General features: G+C 40.8%; 1 protein-coding gene across 3 annotated transcripts in view; it reads right to left on the bottom strand.

Moving 5' to 3' along the window:
- Positions 1-18,782, bottom strand: part of LOC127004402 (visual pigment-like receptor peropsin) — a 119,173-nt gene that overhangs the window by 16,068 nt on the left and 84,323 nt on the right. For all 3 annotated transcript variants that reach the window (XM_050872054.1, XM_050872057.1, XM_050872056.1), the window contains one exon: positions 11,745-11,883. In XM_050872054.1, the coding sequence (XP_050728011.1) occupies positions 11,745-11,883 (139 nt within the window). The remainder of the gene's footprint in view (positions 1-11,744; positions 11,884-18,782) is intronic.

Genomic DNA, 18,782 nt, shown 5'->3' with positions numbered 1-18,782 from the left:
AAAAGAAAAAGAAAAAGAAAAAAGAAAAAGAAGAAGAAGAAGAAGAAGAAGAAGAAGAAGGAGAAGAAGAACAAGAAGAAGAACAAGAAGAAGAAAAAGAAGAAGAAGAAGAAGAAGAAGAAAAGAGGAATACGAAGAAAAAAATGCAAAATGAGGAGACACTAAAAAAGACAACGAAAAAAAGCAAAAAAATAAAAAAATAAAAAGGGAGGAAAAAGGAAAGGTAGAAACCGAGAAGGATCAGAAGGAGGAAGAGGATGAAAAGTGATTCTGAAAAGCAGGTAGCGAAGTGAAGAAGGATGAGGAGGCGGCGGCGGTGGCGGCGGTGAAGATTGCAGAGGTAGTGTGAGAGAGACAGGAAAGGACGGGAAGGGACGGGAAGGAGGCTGTGGAATGATCAAAGGTCGACACACAGATGAGAGTGGAGACCATGAGCTGTTCGGCAGATGAAAGGCTGGTCAAGGCGAAAAGGACCATAGATGAGCGAACCCTTGTGTGTGTGTGTGTGTGTGTGTGTGTGTGTGATAGATAGATAGATAGATAGATAGATAGATAGAGAGAGAGAGAGAGAGAGAGAGAGAGAGAGAGAGAGAGAGAGAGAGAGAGAGAGAGAGAGAGAGAGAGAGAGAGAGAGAGAGAGAGAGAGAGTGTTTTGTGTTATATTAATTTGTTGGTAATGTTGCTTGCTAACGGTAATACAATGTTAGTGAGGTGTAAAATACATCCTACTATAAGCCAGGCACATTCCTTGAGGTGCCACTAAGAACTAAAACAAAACTTAGTAACATCAAGATAAAACAAAGGATGTAAGACGCATGCTTCCTTCCAAGGCCATCGTCTCCGTAATGCCCCGCGCACCAAATAAAGACCTCCTTTACGAGAGCATTACTCTTCATGGGCCAAAGTACAACTCCCTTCACCCGGCTTAGGGTACGCAAGGATATAAGGAGATTACAAAAGGCCAGTTGGTATATATGCTGTACGTAAAGGCTTGAGTCACACTTGTTGATATACTCCAAAACGATCATGTAGTATCTAAGGTTTTTGAGATTTTCACCGATCTCGTGAGTCCTTCGTTATCCCACTCTACTTTTCTGAAATTCTTTCTCTTAGCAAGTCTTCAATCGTCATTGAGAGAGGATGTGTTCTTGCTGTACACCATGCTTAATTTAATTTTCTAGCTTCTAATGTAAAGTTTCATGTCTGCTGTGCTGTTTCTTTATGCATTTATTTTCCAACATCTTAATGTACGGTTCATCTATGCCCTGCCTCCTGATTGCCTGCATTAGTGACCACTCCCCTTCCACACACCAACACATCATCCCCCCTCTCCCGCCGGTCCGCACTAAGGTCACGTCAACATCGCAGCACGCCACCATTCACGACACAAATACCTCGTGGTGCCTCAACTCGGCCCCTCCTGGAACTCCACAAAGACAGACCCTCGACTCTATTATGCACGAGAAGTTTGGCTGAAACCTGAAACTCCGGGTCGCACCGCCACATCCGCCAACACGCCACACCCGCTCCTCCAGGATGATGGACGAGCGCAACGACCTTAATTAAGAGCCATATCCTCGGCACCACCATCAGCATCACACCCTTTGAGCTACTATCGTAAAACCACACCATTAAGAGTGAAACCATACCAATGAGCCATACCTTTAAGAGCCACACCCTTACACTCATATCCGTGGTCATATCCTTAGAATCACACCGTTGGTCACATCATTATTATCCAAATCTGTGGAAATAAATCCTTAAATGCTTATCTCTTATACCCACACCAGTAAGAGCCACACCCTTTGCCGCATCATACTTTTTTGGTTACACTCTGAAGAGACAAAATGTTAGAGCCTTGTCTTTATGAGCCATATAATTGGGGCTACAATCTTATAAACCATACCCTAAAGATCCACACCCTTGACCACACTCTTGGCCATATTTTTAGAGATACACCCTTCCCAGGTACCCGCCTCAGGACCACGAAGGATCAGGGCTTTCACCTGGGGCCCGGGCTCAGGTGAGGAAGAAAGGGGTGGAAAAAATTGAACTTTCGTAAATTTATGATTGCCCCCGGCCATTACGGAGCCACCAGCCAGACAGACACACCCACAAAAAAATATTGAAAAGGGAAAGTTAGGAAAAGAAAGATAAGTTACATGCCCCCAGAGTTTTATGTCTTTTCTACGTTTTTAGTTACTTTGTATTTTGTATTCATTAGCATTAATCTTTCCCATAACTTGACTTTCCCGTCCTGTTCTTTCTTGTCTTGAGTCAGTTTTTAAAGGCAGTCCTCATCGTGTTTCGGTGGATGGTAGTTTTTTTTATAGTTATTGTTATTATTATTATTATTATTATTATTATTATTATTATTATTATTATTATTATTATTATTATTATTATTATTATCATTATTGTGGCTTAGAGTGTTGTCTTTTTTAACAGTCTTGCAGTGATGGGATAGACAAACAAAGGATAAACAACAATCCATATATTCTTTGGGAAGCAAACGGAATACGAACGTGTAGTGAGGACGTGATACAGGGCGGGCGTGAACGGGCCTGAGAAGGAACGAGAGAGCAGTGCTGACGCTACATAATCGACATTGCCAATAGACTTAAACAAACTTTACTTTTTAAGAATGGAAATTACTAATGAGCTTATGGGCCACATATCATTTACAATTACTGCCTTGATATAGTGAGTATCTAAGTGGCGTTTGGGTGTCTTGGGACAGGAGTGGAGGCCGGAAGTCCTTCAAGGAACATTATGGTATCATTATTCAAGACAAAGAAAACATGGTTATTGATTGCCGATATTTCACTAAAATTTAAATTGATAAAAGAGACTGTGAGCTGAAACTGCTGCCATGCTTTACTATATGAAAACTAGGAGTAAAAATAAATAAAGACATGATTAATTATATAGCTAAAAAAAAAAAAGCTTAAAGGGGAAGAAAATGCAACTAAGTTACAAAGTGAAAGATGGCGCCACTATAAACACTCGCCTGCGCCAGAACAGGCTGGGCCGACCATCAGGCCCCACCTGGAAGAAGCCTTGGGCCGACCATCAGGCCCCACCGGGAAGATGCCTACCGGCGCAATAGACAGCAACGTTAAAAAAAAAAGTGAGGAAAGTAAAAACGGCCTTACGCCACACTCATCTGATGGCCAGTGAAATGGAAAAACGAGGTGAGAGAATGGGCCTAAGGAGGTGATATTTAATAACGACTGTAGTGGTGGTAGTGTCGGAGGCATTAACCCTGCCGAGTGTGAGGCCTCGTTGTGATGGTGCGATAAAACGTCATTGGAAACACGCTCGATCATATTCATGTGTAGTCAACGTTAAATTGTATTGATGTTACCAAATATTCGAAAGTCAATCAATCTAAAGATACATTTTCTGTGGCTCTTTGTTTTTGTCAGTTCAATGGTCTCTGAAGCCCTTATTGAATATGCAGCGATTATGAATAATAGCATACTCTCTATGTGTTTAGCGTCCCTTATGACGGCACACATATTATACTGTGGTTCCACCTTCCTGCAAAAACAACGATAATTTCGAAAGCTCTTCATAATTAATTAAAATGATATTAAGTGTGAATAACTACTCGCCAGCTTTCGGGACCCTTACACTATGGTAGGATTACTCTTTCTTCTTTTAATCTAATGCTTCTCTCAATGGTCTCACTGTTCCTTTACTCTCAATTTCAATCCTTAGAATGATAGCCAGCCTGAATAAGTGTTTGCAGGCATGGTAGATTCTAATTGTGGTCCTTCTTTACCGCTATCTGAATGATCGTCTCGAAAGCTCTTAATGAATCATTAAGACGATACTAATGACGAAAAACAGCTCGCAAAGTAGTCCGAGAATCATATCCACTTCTCGTTTAAATGAGTCCAGTCGTGCCTCATACCATTACACACACACACACACACACACACACACACACACACACACACACTAAAGCTGCAAGCTCAAACGTTCGGTGAGTGGAACGGATGGTTGAGCCGTTCAATTAGGGTGACTCTTTCCCCTCGACTCCTCCGGTTGGTTGTTAGTTTTCTTCCGTTCACGGGTTTTTAAAATTGGACGCATTTTACTTGGGACAACACTGGTAATATAGTTAATGATGTTTTCGTCACTGTTTTTTTTTTGTAGTTTTTGTTATTATTATTATTTTTTATCCTCCTGCTCCTACTACTCCTCTTCTTGTTCTTGTTTTTTTTCTTTTTCTGCTTCTTCTTTTTCTTTTTTTCTTCTTTTTTCTCTTTTCTTTATCTTTTTTTTCATTTTCTTCTTCTTCTTCTTCTTCTTCTTCTTCTTCTTCTTCTTTTTCAGATTATTATTATTATTATTATTATTATTATTATTATTATTATTATTATTATTATTATTATTATTATTATTATTACTATTATTATTATTATTATCATTATTATTATCATTATTATTATTTTTATCATTATTATTATTAATTTTCTGCTTCATATCACTTCTCGATCATTATTTAGTTCCACAACATGAAGTCTCGGTAAATCTCCTGCCATATTTAACATCAATAAACTGATTAGCAAAAGGTTTTCAGTAAGATTACTAGATTGCACCAACATTTCAATGTCAACAAGACAAATTGTGTGTTACAGCCTAAGCGTTACCTGGGTAGTGACATTGTAAACTCTACGGACAGTGCGAGCCACGTTACCATACCAACCCCGAGAGTAGGAACAAAAAACACCGGTGAACATATTATACGTCAGCACATTTCCCTTCACCGTATCCTCCCCTATCCCTCATTTTTTCCCTTGTAAAAGCACAGAGGGATGGGTTTGAGTAGCGCCAAAAGACGCTTCCAGACACCAAGGTCGCGGCAGAGCAGGGGAAGAAATTCAAGAGGAGATCCACGCCTCGCCCGAGTGCTCCGTGGAGACCTTAGGTGTAACAGGCAGGGACGCGGCGGCGGCTTTGCTGGAGGAAAGTAAATATCGAAGAGAGAGAGAGAGAGAGAGAGAGAGAGAGAGAGAGAGAGAGAGAGAGAGAGAGAGAGAGAGAGAGAGAGAGAGAGAGAGAGAGAGAGAGAGAGAGAGAGAGAGAGAGAGAGAGAGAGAGAGAGAGAGAGAGAGAGAGAGAGAGAGAGAGAGAGAGAGAGAGAGAGAGGGGGGGGGGGGGGGGAGGCACACAGACAGGCAGGCAGACAGACAGACAGGCAGGCAGACAGACAAACAGAGACAGAGAAATAGAGACGTGACTGTTACGGCTGTTGATGCCTTGAAGTCATAATCATCTTGAGAATAAAATTAATATACTATAAAAAGAAAAGAAGCATAAGAACACAAAACAAAATCTTTTCAAAACAAGACCCATGTATTATTTTCCTTTTAAATAATGATGCATCGAAACTGAAATGAAGGAAAGATGTTGAGAGAAAACTCAGTAAGACTAACTTAATCATTAACCTTCAGTTTCTAAAATTAAACAGAAAGTCTCCGGGATAACCTCTCCAGTTTCTCTCATTATACATGTCGGGATAATGTTTAAAGCCATTACACGGGGCGCATCAGGGATTAATTCGTTCACCGGGTAATCAATTCGACACACACTTGACGCGCCGTGTTGCGAAGGATAAGTGAGTTTGCAGAATGTCAAAGTTAAATTAGAATGTGACTGTTACCAATAAAATATGATGGGCTATCTATCTATTTATCTAACTCTTCATCTATCTACCTATTCATCTATCTATTATTTATCTTTCTATTCTGTCTATCAATCAATCAATCAACCAATCAGTCTATCTATATATCTATCTATCTGTGTGTGTGTGTGTGTGTGTGTGTGTGTGTGTGTGTGTGTGTGTGTGTGTAGTTATTCAGCACCCCTCTGTGTGAACCGCTTTTACTATTTCTTTAAGTTTGCAGTATTTGTTCATTCTGAAAGGGGAAGAAACGGATGCGGTGACACTCAGACACACACACACACACACACACACAATGAAAAAAAGAAAGAAAGAGAAACCAGTAAACAACCACACACACACACAGATTGACAGAACGAGACGGACAGAGAAAAACTCAATACTAACAACAATGCCTCAAGAATCTGTTCTTTCCACGTACAGGCCACGAAACTACGAAAAATCCTCGCTAAGAAGTCTTCTGGGGGGCCGAAAACCCTCGAGATGGTGAAAAGTCCTAGGCCGTGACAAATAGGTAAAGTAAATAAATCCGACGCACCAAGAAACACTTGACCACGCTCAATTTCTCTGCAGGAAGGTGCGTGTGAAGCGAGGAGGGAAGGAAGGGCCGGAGAGCGCGGACGTAGAAAACTGGAGAAAAGGTGAGGCAAGAGAAATAAACGTCGCAGGGGGTGGAAACAGAGCCATGGAGAGGTGATGGAAAACGCGGGCTGCTGACGTCACTCGAGTGCTATATTTAGTTCGCAAAGCAACTCAGATTTACGGAACGCCTGGCTGGCTGGCTCGCGCGAGGTGGGCGGTAAAGGTCACGTGACTGTCTCGTAACCTATGACGTCAAAGAAGCCTGGTCGTGTGACTTGCTCTCACGTGGCGTTGGCCAGCGAGAAGAAAGAGCGAGGGGAGAAGCGGGGAAACAGGGAGGAAAATGCCCAGGTAGGAGAGGCGGCTAAGAGTGAGGCAAGGGAGGTAGGAAGGTAAGGAAGGAGAGAGTTGGGGGGGGGGGGGATAAGGTACGAAGGTGGTGGAAGGAAAAGAGCCAGGTAGGAGGGGAGGGGAGGGGAGGGAGGGAGGTAGGGAGGAGAGGGAAATGTTCCATAAACGTTCATGCTTCACGGCTTCATTAAATATCTTTATGTGAGGGGGTAAAAAAGCCCTCATTAGTATTCATGCATTTGTGTTTAGCAAATGAACACACACACACACACACACACACACACACACACACACACACACACACACACACACACACACACACGAAGACAATCACACACGGTTTCGCAAGAGGTAAAGGGCATTATAGCTACGCTGTTTGAGAGGGAGAATAATTATATCTCTCTGAACCTCATCAAAGGCTTAAAAGTTCTCTGTAGGTTGTGCAAATGGAAGGTCATTCTACTTTTTGGTGCGTGGGCCGATGGACAACTTACGTATCGTAGAAAATGTGATGTTTGTATTTCTTAAAGTCTTTCTACTCTTTATCTGTCTGTCCGTTTATGAGCTCTCTCTCTCTCTCTCTCTCTCTCTCTCTCTCTCTCTCTCTCTCTCTCTCTCTCTCTCTCTCTCTCTCTCTTGCTTTCAAATTCCGTGAAGAGGCTCGTCAATTAGGAAGCCCGAGTATGTAAATAATCTTTCCAGTCCTCTTTGGTGCTCAGGACCACACAAGGGAGACGGACTCAACGCTGAGAGGCAGACACACACCGCCAGTCCATCCACCGGCAGAAATTAGAGAGAAAAACCTTAATAGCATCGACCAAGACTACTACTGCTACTATTACTATTACTACTATAACTACTACTACTACTGCTACCGTTACTGCTACTGCTACTACTACTACTTATAATAATAATAATAATAATAATGATAATAATAATAATAATAACAATAAAATTATTATTATTATTATTATTATTATTATTATTATTATTATTACGCTTATTCTTATTTTTCTTATTAAATAATCCGTACATCGTGGCAAAGAGGCGACCGTGAGGCACCTTTTAACATTTTAGCGGCGCTTCGGGGCAAGTGGAGCGCCACGTGGGACACCCTCACGCGGCACCTGTCAAGACTAGTGTAATGGCGAGCATCTGCGGTGCGGCGTAACAGGTAACACCAACCACGGATGAAAGGGCATTTCTGTGACTGTCTGTTTGTTTGTGAGTGTGTGTGTGTGTGTGTGTGTGTGTGTGTGTGTGTGTGTGTGTGTGTGTGTGTGTGTGTGTGTCCTAACAAACTTTTCACCGAACAAACTAGTTTCCTGACAGAGTTATTGAAGCAAATTTCTAAGGTAAAGTTGTCGTGTGAAAAAAAAGAGAAAGGAAAACGCAATCGGTCGTAATGTTTAACAAAGCACATCGAAGGGTTTAGGATCTGCTATGTGTCTCTTGAAACGCAAACCGTGTCTGAAATAAATAAAAGTCACACGCTTTCCTTTGTATATTTTTGCTTGCACTTTTATAAAACGCAAGTCTAATTGTTTTGTGGTTACTTTCAAATCCTTGGCCATCCATTTACTTATTGCTGGTTTCCAAATGGTCATCAAAGAATACCTTGAAGACATTTGATATAAATAGTACCCTACAGTAGTATAGTATTGAAGGAATCAACGAAAGAAATTTCCATAAAAGTGATTGCCACAGCCACATTCTTTTAACATTTCTGAACGGTGTGCCTGACAGGTAATAATAACAGCGACTGTGAAAGAAGAGAAAGGTGAGGAGTGGAGGACGCTGACAACGAAAGATTAAAGTTGAGTTGATATGAAATTTGAAGAGGTTTCCCTGGTACAGAATTTAGTTACCTTACGATCCTCTCTCTCTCTCTCTCTCTCTCTCTCTCTCTCTCTAAAACAAACACACACAAAAAAACTATTACGTTACAAATATACTCCTTAGCCCGCATCATCCGGCTCTTCTCGCCAAAAAACACACACACACACACACACACACACACACACACACACACACACACACACAGTAGAATGCCCTCATAAACAACTCCATAATCTCGTTGAAGCCGCGTACGTGCCGTGTGTGTGCCGGTCGTGTTCACGCCGCGCCGGAGCCTCATAAAACGCCGCCACATGTATACAGGAACATCATTGGGCTCCTTCAGTGTTACTCTGTGGAGATGATTTCTTTAATGGCACTTCAATTATCGTGTGTGTGTGTATGTGTGTGAGTGTTACTGTGTGGTAATCTAGACTCCCAAAGGTGAAGGTACATAATCGTTCTACTCAGAACTGGGAGTCTTTGTTAGTGGTTCCCGCAGGAGTCTGTAGTCTCCGTCTCCCTCCTCAATAATCTCTCTCTAATAAGCGCTCTTCAGACTTTTTCAGTACGCTCCTCATCTTCTCTTCTCGCCACATGACTTCTTATACGTTCTCTAGGTGACATGATCATATTCCGCCTTAACATTCTCATCTCTGCTGTTTACAGCTTCCTCTCAGTTGTTGTTTATACAAAGGTTGGGGATGTATAAAAGGTTTAGCAGCTTGATGTAAGTACCGTACACAAAAGAGACTGAATATTCCAACTATTGCAATATTCATGTCATATTTTATCATCTTCAGGTGAAGCACCAGCTCTTCTCGGAAAACCCATCACATCCAATTGTCCTCCAACTAACCCAAACTCCTAGTCCCACAAGTGCTGCAGCGTTCCTATTTTTTGTCCTTTATCATCTCAGTCCTTTTCAGCTCTCTTGAGCAAACAACACTGTATTTAATATATCTATCAATCATTCTATCTATCTATCTACTTTAGCTCATCCCTATACTGTCAAAACCCCTTATGCCAGAGTTAACCAGCATCTTCATTCTTTCATCCCCTTCATTGGTAAACTCTGGAACAGCCTTCCTTCATCAGTATTTCCTCCTGCCTATGACTAGACCTCTTTCTTGAGGAAAGTATCAAGACATCACCCGAAATTGACCTCTCTTTTGGCCACTCTCTACTTATGTCTTTTTTTAGGAGGAGCATTTAGCGGGCTTTTTTCTACACTTTTTATGCCCTTGAGCTGCTTCCTTTCCTGTAAGAAAAAAAAAAAAAAATCACTCCACGTTGACTCTGTATTAAAATTTTCCTAGACACTGCTCGTGCTTCTACTTCAACTCTGCTTCGTATGTATGTATATATATATATATATATATATATATATATATATATATATATATATATATATATATATATATATATATATATATATATATATATATATATATATATATATATATATATATATATATATATATCATATTATGTTATGAAAAGGCGGTGGCTGAGTGGTTAGCGTGCGGGTTCGATGTCCTGACGGCCCGGGTTCAAGTCCGGGAAGCTGCTACAAGCTGACAAAACTCAGTCATCGCCGAGTGGCCGAAGACTACCTTCATGTTGTTCTAATGACCAATTATCAACCTGGAGTCTGGCAAAACTCTCAAAAGAGGCTCAAGTGGAGTTCCCTGGGGGCAACATGAGTCAAGCAAGATGGCGCCACTGAAAAGCACTCGCCAGCACCACTAACGAGTTGGGGCTGACAAGCAAGCCCTATCAAGAAAGATTACCGGTGCTACAGGTCGAACTACAACAATGAAAACTACTACTGCCACTACAACTACTACTACGACTACTACTACTACTACTGCTATGTATTTGTTTGGAGAATACATAAAAAAAAAATCAATCTTCCCTGATCTGCGGGCTGAGGCTGTTCAGTTTTTGACGAACCAAACTTGTCAACAGTGGATGTCATCAAGTGCCATTCAACGTCAATTCTGTCCTCCCCCCACCCCCCCTCGCCCTCGTTACCATACCGTCGCCCCTCTAACCTTTGCTCTCTATATCGATATTGGGGCACTTCCAAGTAACAAATCAGCTCTTATACATAGACTTCAATGTGGTCTTATTTATTTAATTATTTCTAACGGTTGGAGTGACGAACCAAAACACACACACACAAAAAATAAAAGGTCGTAACTAGTTTTCCAATAAAATAAGACAGGAGTAACTGTCCCAAAAGAATAATCGAATTCGGTTCCATTTGTCTTCATACTTCGCTACTTCAAGTTTCCATCGCTGGAAGGAGGAAATATAACAGTGGGGAGGAAGGCTGAGGACATGATAGCTCTGGTACGTCCCTCTTAAGAGAAAAATGGAATATTCTGTGCGCTGAGTACGTCCTCGGAACTCTAGTTAAATTAGTAAGTGTTGCTTTAGAGCTTCGTTGACTAAAACATGGAACATGAGTTATATAAGGAGCTGCACGTCGTGAGTGTTTTATGTGTCCTAAAATGAGAAAAGAGAGAGGTATAACCAGGAGCTGAATAATATTGTTAACACACACACACACACACACACACACACACACACACATACACACACACATTAAGAAACAAATGCATAAACGGACAGGTTCAGACAAAGAGACGAAGGAAAACCTAAATAAAGCAAGACAAACACGGCAAAACAAAGAACAACGAGCGTATTGTAACCGGGGTGAAGGGTGAAGCGGAAGGTACAGTAGTATAATTATTACTGGCTGGTGCGCTGCTGTCCCAATTCAGGATGTTGTGGCAGCGCTGACAACGAGACTTAAATGATGTTGACAACCCCGGCATATGCCCAAACATAAGTAAGAAAACAAAAGCGTCCTGTATTTGAGGGCCAGTAGTTGTTGGAACGTTTGTCGCCCTCCATTTCCCCCCGCGACCTCACCCTCACACCTTTCCTTTGTTGCTGTACTGGAACTATCCAACATTTTTCTTTTAAGCTCTTATATTTTCAAACTCACGAATAGCTTTTTCTTTCTCCGTTTTCCTGGTCACAAAAGGGATCAAAGGGTACGCACTATTTTGAAGTTTCAACATCCTTGTTTTTTGTGCAACTTTTGGCTGGAGTTTTTCCACCGGTTTTGTGACTTTGTGATGGCGGGCCCCCGGCGCCGTAAATAAATAAGTGTTCTCCGTACCAACCAAGACTTGAAACAATTTACTCTGTATCGCTTACCTCAAGGCATACTACACTACTCTTACAAAAACGGTCAAGTACTCACCCACAATGATGAGGTAGATGCCCACGTACGTGTGCTGGTCCGGCGACACAGGCTCCCAGGGCTTGGGCTGGTGCCCCGAGGCGTTTAGGAGCGCCAACTGTTGCTCTGGGGACATCATGTCGAGGTCCTCAGTCATGTCCTGCGGGACGAGAACAAAGCTGCTTCATTATGATGACAAAAAACGGATTCTAGTGGAGTTTAGCAAATTTGTGTGACTTTGTTATGAATTTTTATTTTCCTGATAATATTATCGCACTGATGTGCCATGCATAAAATGGAAAAAACAGAAAATTGTCCAGCGATATCCTGAATTGTGTGCGTGTTTAAAAGATACAGATAAGCTTCTTAGTTCAGCTTAAAATGATAAGTTTTAGGATGGTAGTATTTTAAAGGTAAACCGTCACTATGAAGAAATACTATAACATAAATTTCCATGACCTGGCGGTCCTTGACTGATGAAGACGCCCTTGTACTCTAAGCCCCACCCGGGGGACGCGATGGAGGTGACTTCCCTTTATGTTCATGAATAATGCAAGTGATTTGAGTACTAAAACTGGCTTGGAATGTTCACTAAATATTTAGGAAAATAGTATGTTAATTCTGAAAAAGTAAAAAATGTGCATATGGTTAAAGAACAAGTTCATGCTTTAGATTTTCGGAAGGCTGGGTGGACCAGTGCTGAAGGCTAGGTAATGTGCGAGGAAAGTGTGGTATTTGGAGAACGGTTAAATCAAAAGAGAAATGGAACGACGGCGACAAACTACAGAGGGGTGGGGTGGGGGGGCTTAGAGTGCTAAGTTGAGAAGTATAGGAAAACTAATACAATGGAAGTGTTGGTAGTTTTTAATAGTATGAAGTATAGACCTGAAAGTAAATATGAAGTGAGTATTGTGCATATATTAATATAAATGAATAAATAAATAGTTTATATAAATAGATAAATAGATGGACGAATATATATATATATATATATATATATATATATATATATATATATATATATATATATATATATATATATATATATATATATATATATATATATATATATATATATATATATATATATATATATATATATATATATATATATATATATATATATATATATATATATATATATATATATATATATATATATATATATATATATATATATATATATATATATATATATATATATATATTTCCTCAGGTTATTTATTTATTCAACCGTTTTTCAGCCTTTTTATGGCCCTTTTTCAGCTGTCACGTGCAAAAAAGAGCCGTTTTTTAAACATATGTTCTCCCACACTAAATATCCTGCTATTATAGTGTGCGCCGCTCCAGCTTTGCACAGCGTCCGTCTTGGCGCTGTAGCAGCGGCAGGACGGGCCGGGGGCAACCATTGCCGCGACCCCCTCGTCTGCCCCCCTCCGCCGGCTATACTACCCAGTCGCCCCACCCCGCCCCGCCCCGTTGGAGTGAACTCGTGAATAGTTCAGAACCTGTTACTCAAAGCAGCCTTGGAGGATCTTGAGCCTTGTGTACACATCAAACATCCTTTAGGGGAAAATAAGAATTATCTAAACTTATTTGTTGATCTTTCTATTACTGTCTTCATGAGTGCACGGATGTGCACCTCGCCCATGTATGTGTGAATGTACGTTTGTATGTGTGTATGCATGTACTATGTATGTATGTATGTATGCATGTATGTATGTATGCATGCATGTATGTATGTGTATGTATGTATATATGTATGCAAGTATGTATGTATGTATGTATGTAAGTACGTATGTATATATGTATGTAAGTACGTATGTATATATGTATGTATGTACACACACACAAAAAAAAAATCGCATCACGCTTCTTTAGTTGAGTCACACTCCAAGGTTGATGCAGGCAATGAATGTTACATAATTATCGGATATGTGATGGCCAGGCGCGCCGAAGCTCACCCGTCAACTAGATCAACATCACCAGTTTGCCTCCCACGTGCCCCGCCGGCTTAATCAAGGCTCGGCCACTTCACTGATCAGCAGCCATCACTGTCACGCCAGAGTATGGATGGGCGCACCATGCACACCATAACCATTGCAATACAAGGCCTTTGTATAGTCATGTTGGGTTGAATTAGTCATTAGCACAAGGTGACGGATCTTTGTCTTTTATCAACATAAATACTAATATACTGTGTAAATGTTGTATAAATAAAACGTAACGTGAATAGATAAATGAATGTCCGAACACTTGATTATACAAAAAATAAATGAATTAAAAAATAAATGAATGAATACAAAATGTAAAACAGTGGATAAACAAATGAAAGGCAAACGTACGTCACTAAAAGGGGGGAGAGGGGGGGTCGAGACAGGATCCCCTCCCTCCCTACCGTGGTGACCAGGATAACCCACCCACCTTACGAGTATTTTTCCCAGTTTACTTTTCTCGAGTGGACGGACCAGGTGAAGAAAAGTAGACTATTGATCAGCCCGGCGTCGGGAGTCAACCCTCGGAAGAGCAAACAGGAAAGTGATGAAGCCACTATAAAATTTGCCAGCACAAAAGTAAATAAAATAAAAAATGATGTAAAAAAAAAAATACCACGAGGCGAGTCCCTGGCTTGTGTTGCTGCTAGGCGAGGATAAAAAAAAAGGTGTAGTGTTGCTGAGCGTTTGATCGCTCAGTGTCCCAAGCGTGAAAATGTCGGGAACGTGAGGAAAACGGAAAAGAAGAGAAAATATAGTAAAGGTAAAAATGGGATGGAGAACTGAACAAAGGCTCCTTCCTTTGTGAGAGTGGTGGAAAAGTAATGGCACAAAGAAAACAAATATGCAAAGGAATCTTAGCAGTAGAAAACAGGCAAAAAAGTAAACTCAGGGCAGAAACACTAACTCGAATTCAGTTTGAAAAATAAATCAAGCAAGATTTACTAAAGTCGTTATTGCTAAACGATTCACCTACTGTAGCTCTACAGATAAGTTAGATTATTATGGGACATGCAGCGAGCGATTAGCGGGACTTTTTTTCTGCAGCGAGCGATTAGCGGGCTTTTTTTCTTCTTCTTCCTTGAGCTGTTCCCTTTACCATAAAACACACACACACACACACACACACACACACACACACACAAAAGAGACCAGAATAAAACGCCAACAAACTAAACGCCATAGAACATAATATTATCCATTGTCAGTCATGTACTCTGAGGGACGGTAAACGCCAAACAACAGCTCTTAACAGCGAAGTGTATATGAAGTAAATGTAACAACACTCGGAGCCTTGCCACCGGAGACATTACACAACGGCAGCTCGACTTTTCCAGTGTGAGTGAGGATCTCCTGGCACGCTCTCATCCTTGACCTGCATGAAGGTATCGGAGAATGGGGGATTAAACCTTTGTAGCTATTAAATTTTCTTCGTCTCTCTCTCTCTCTCTCTCTCTCTCTCTCTCTCTCTCTCTCTCTCTCTCTCTCTCTCTCTCTCTCTCTCTCTCTCTCTCTCTCTCTCTCTCTCTCTCTCTCTCTCTCTCTCTCTCTCTCTGTTGCGTCTCCGCCATTACCCCCGCGGCATCACAGCTGTAAATATACTCTGTAAAGTAATTTCCTTGTGGCAATACAGGTCCCTCATGTTATTCATTAAGTAGTGTTGTTTTGGTCTTACTCCAGGAAATTAGAATCTAACCCCCTCAACGGCATTCTTGAAGTGTAGCCTTTTTACAGCGATGGAAGATTGTGGTTTACGTTTACATACATACGAGATGAGGAATATTACCGAGGAAAATAAATATAATATGAGTGAGTAACAACAAGTAAGAATTTTTTATGCTAACGCGGAGTCTGAGAAGCTTCAGAGAGCAATAGTAGAGGAGAGAAAAAGAAGATACTATATAATTTTTTTTTTACAACAAATGATACAGCTCAAGGGCACCAAAAAAAGTAAACAATAATACAAAAAAAAAAAAAAAAAACCCCGCTACTCGCTGCTCCCAAAAAGAATCCGAAGAGGTGGCCGAAAGAGAGGTCAATTTCGGGTAAATTGATGTATCTCTATATTTTTGGAACTTATTTGATATCCCAGACGTTGATTGTGGATAGAATATGAAACTGGTATAAATGAAAAGCAAGACGACGGAATACGTATACATATAAGCTCAATTTTGGAAACGCCGGAGTCGAGGTGGGAGTAAGAGCAAACGAATATCCACAAATACGACTTTAAATCAGAAGATACACGCGAAGAGGACGCCACAAACTTTACTTGCTCACAGAAAATCGTTTGTTCTTGGGGGGTGAGGGGTGGAGAGATAGATAGATAGATAGATAGATAGAGATAGATAGATAGATAGATAGAGAGAGAGAGAGAGAGAGAGCATGACCATTGTGAGGTAGGGGGGATATAAGAAGAATAAAGCCTTTAATTGAAGAATTCGAGGAGCGCCAATAATCTGACATTTCTGCGATATTCTTTTTTTGCTTCTGTATTAGTTACGAAAGCCTGGAAACGCGTCTGGCACTTTATCCTTTTTTGTTTTTTGCTCACCACACTTCCTGATACACTGTCATTAATTTTTACTCTCTCTCTCTCTCTCTCTCTCTCTCTCTCTCTCTCTCTCTCTCTCTCTCTCTCTCTCTCTCTCTCTCTCTCTCTCAGGTAATCTATCTGTCTGTCTGTCTATCTATCTATCTATTAATCTATCAGTCAATCTATCTGTCTGTCTATCTATCTATGTATCAACCTATCTATCTGTCTATCTATCTATCTAACTATCTATTTACCTATCTGTATATCTATCTATTTATCTTATCTTTATCTATCTATTAATCAATCTATCTGTCTATCTATATCTATCTATCTATCTATTAATCAATCAATCTATTTATTTATATATCTCATTATCTATTTGTCTATCTACCTGTCTATCTATTTTTCTCCCTCTCTCCCTCTCCTTCCGTCTCATCTCGCCGTGGCTCGGAAGTATTGATCCTCGGTCCGTCCCTTGCCGTTGCTTGCTTCTCCGCACCCGTCCGTGATACGCGCACACCTCCGGAGGGGAACAACACACAGGAATGCCGGCAGGACGACGGAGAGGAAGGTACTCTTTTGTACGAGCGTTGCCAATTTGAAAGGCTTAACAATTAGGAGATTCTTCATTCCTTTAAGCGAGAATCTATTATCTTTTTATTTGCATCTATATTTCAAACGAGTCTTTTATCTTTTTATTTGCATCTCTATATTTTTCTGGCTATATTCTGTCTTTTCTTTGTATTTCTTTTGGTAACTTTGGGTGCTGATACGCGATACTGGCGATTTGGTTTGACTTTATTTCCATTTGGTAAAGTTTACATACATACAACCACGTAGGAGAACAGATGTGAGCATATATTATCATCCGTTTCTTCTGTGATCCTTAAAAATCAGGGAACATACTCGCAAATATTTTGGAATTGTGGGAGAAATGTATGTTTTGGATTTTCAGCTTTCAACGTTCTTCTATTATTTCAGACTACAAACCTCGACAATGTACTTAGCTTTTTTTAGTTTGAATATTTAAGACTCAACTAAGACAACGTAAGGAATATGGTATGTGTCAATGATAATTACGGTTTTCTCTTTGATGTGTCTCAGTTCAGGAATTGCCTACCAGAGTGTTCTCAGTGGCGCAGGATTAACAAACATATTCCCTTAATTATAGCGTATTTCTGAGGGGGATTCACCTCAAGAAAAGTTTATAATACTACTTATCAAACTAAACTTTCGTAAAATGTTCAGAATTGGATCAAGAAGGATGCTGCCGCGGGTAGTAGTGCGGTGAGCTACACACGGCTAGGCAGGACACACACCACACGCCATTACACGGGACGGAAAATGAGAAACATACATACTTTACGAGAACCACGGCGCGCTCGTTAGCATGAATAAAGGAACTGAGCTTGTCTCGGGGAATGCTCTGCTCAGTGCGTCTCTGCCTGTATATCTGATTATGTTTGTCTCTCTCTCTCTCTCTCTCTCTCTCTCTCTCTCTCTCTCTCTCTCTCTCTCTCTCTCTCTCTCTCTCTCTCTCTCTCTCTCTCTCTCTCTCGCTCCCTGTCCGTCTCTGTCTGTTGCCTGATTCTGTCTATCTGTCAGTCTGTCTTCTCTCTCTCTCTCTCTCTCTCTCTCTCTCTCTCTCTCTCTCTCTCTCTCTCTCTCTCTCTCTCTCTCTCTCTCTCTCTCTCTCTCTCTCTCTCTCTCTCTCTCTCTCTCTCTCGATGATGTAATGGTAATAAATTCTTGAGATCCAAAGTTTCATCCGGAGCATTACATTAGATTTTCCACACTAATGAAACGATATCTAATTACACTCTCGTACAACACCAACAAAACAACAGAATAAAGCATGGAAACACGGAAGAGCAGACAACAGAGAGAGAGGTTTATGCCGTGGTTACCTGGTTAAATGATTTAATTGGATCATTAGACACTTCCTTTACCAGCGCGAGAGAATAAAACACTTGCAGTACATACTTAGAGGAGCGTTCATTTTACTCCTGCAGCAATGAAGCAACGTTAGGTCAAAGTCGTTGTTTTCTTCTTGTAAGCCCTTCTTTTATCTAGGCAGTCAGATTATCGCAGACTGTACTTGTAAAGATGTCCTTTGTGTGGTATCTTTTTAAAAGGTTTTGTGAAGAGGAGGAGGAGGAGGAGGAGGAGGAGGAGGAGGAGGAGGAGGAGGAGGAGGAGGAGGAGGAGGTGGAGGAGGAGAGAAGGAGGAGGACGAGCAGGCGAGGAGAGGGAGAAGAAGGATGTGGTGGTGGCATGTAAATTTAGTGCACGCGTACATAAGTCTGCCTGGAACACGCTTTAAACAATTCCAGAAGGTAACGTAGCACCAAGCAACAAGGTACATTTTTTCCTTCACGGGAATTTTCCTCAAGTGTTTTTTTTTTTTTTCAGTGTTGAGCAACAGACTAGGAACAAGAACATGGTTTGCTAATAACTCTAAATTTTGAAGATATATTTTTTTGTCGTAACCTACATCATTGTATCTGGTATGGATGCTTAATGTTTCTT

This window comes from Eriocheir sinensis, chromosome 28, assembly GCF_024679095.1.
Source record: "Eriocheir sinensis breed Jianghai 21 chromosome 28, ASM2467909v1, whole genome shotgun sequence".
In the NCBI taxonomy this organism is placed as follows: Eukaryota; Metazoa; Arthropoda; class Malacostraca; order Decapoda; family Varunidae; genus Eriocheir; species Eriocheir sinensis.
The sequence above is the reverse complement of the archived record's forward strand: the minus strand, read 5'-3'. Positions and strand labels throughout refer to the sequence as shown.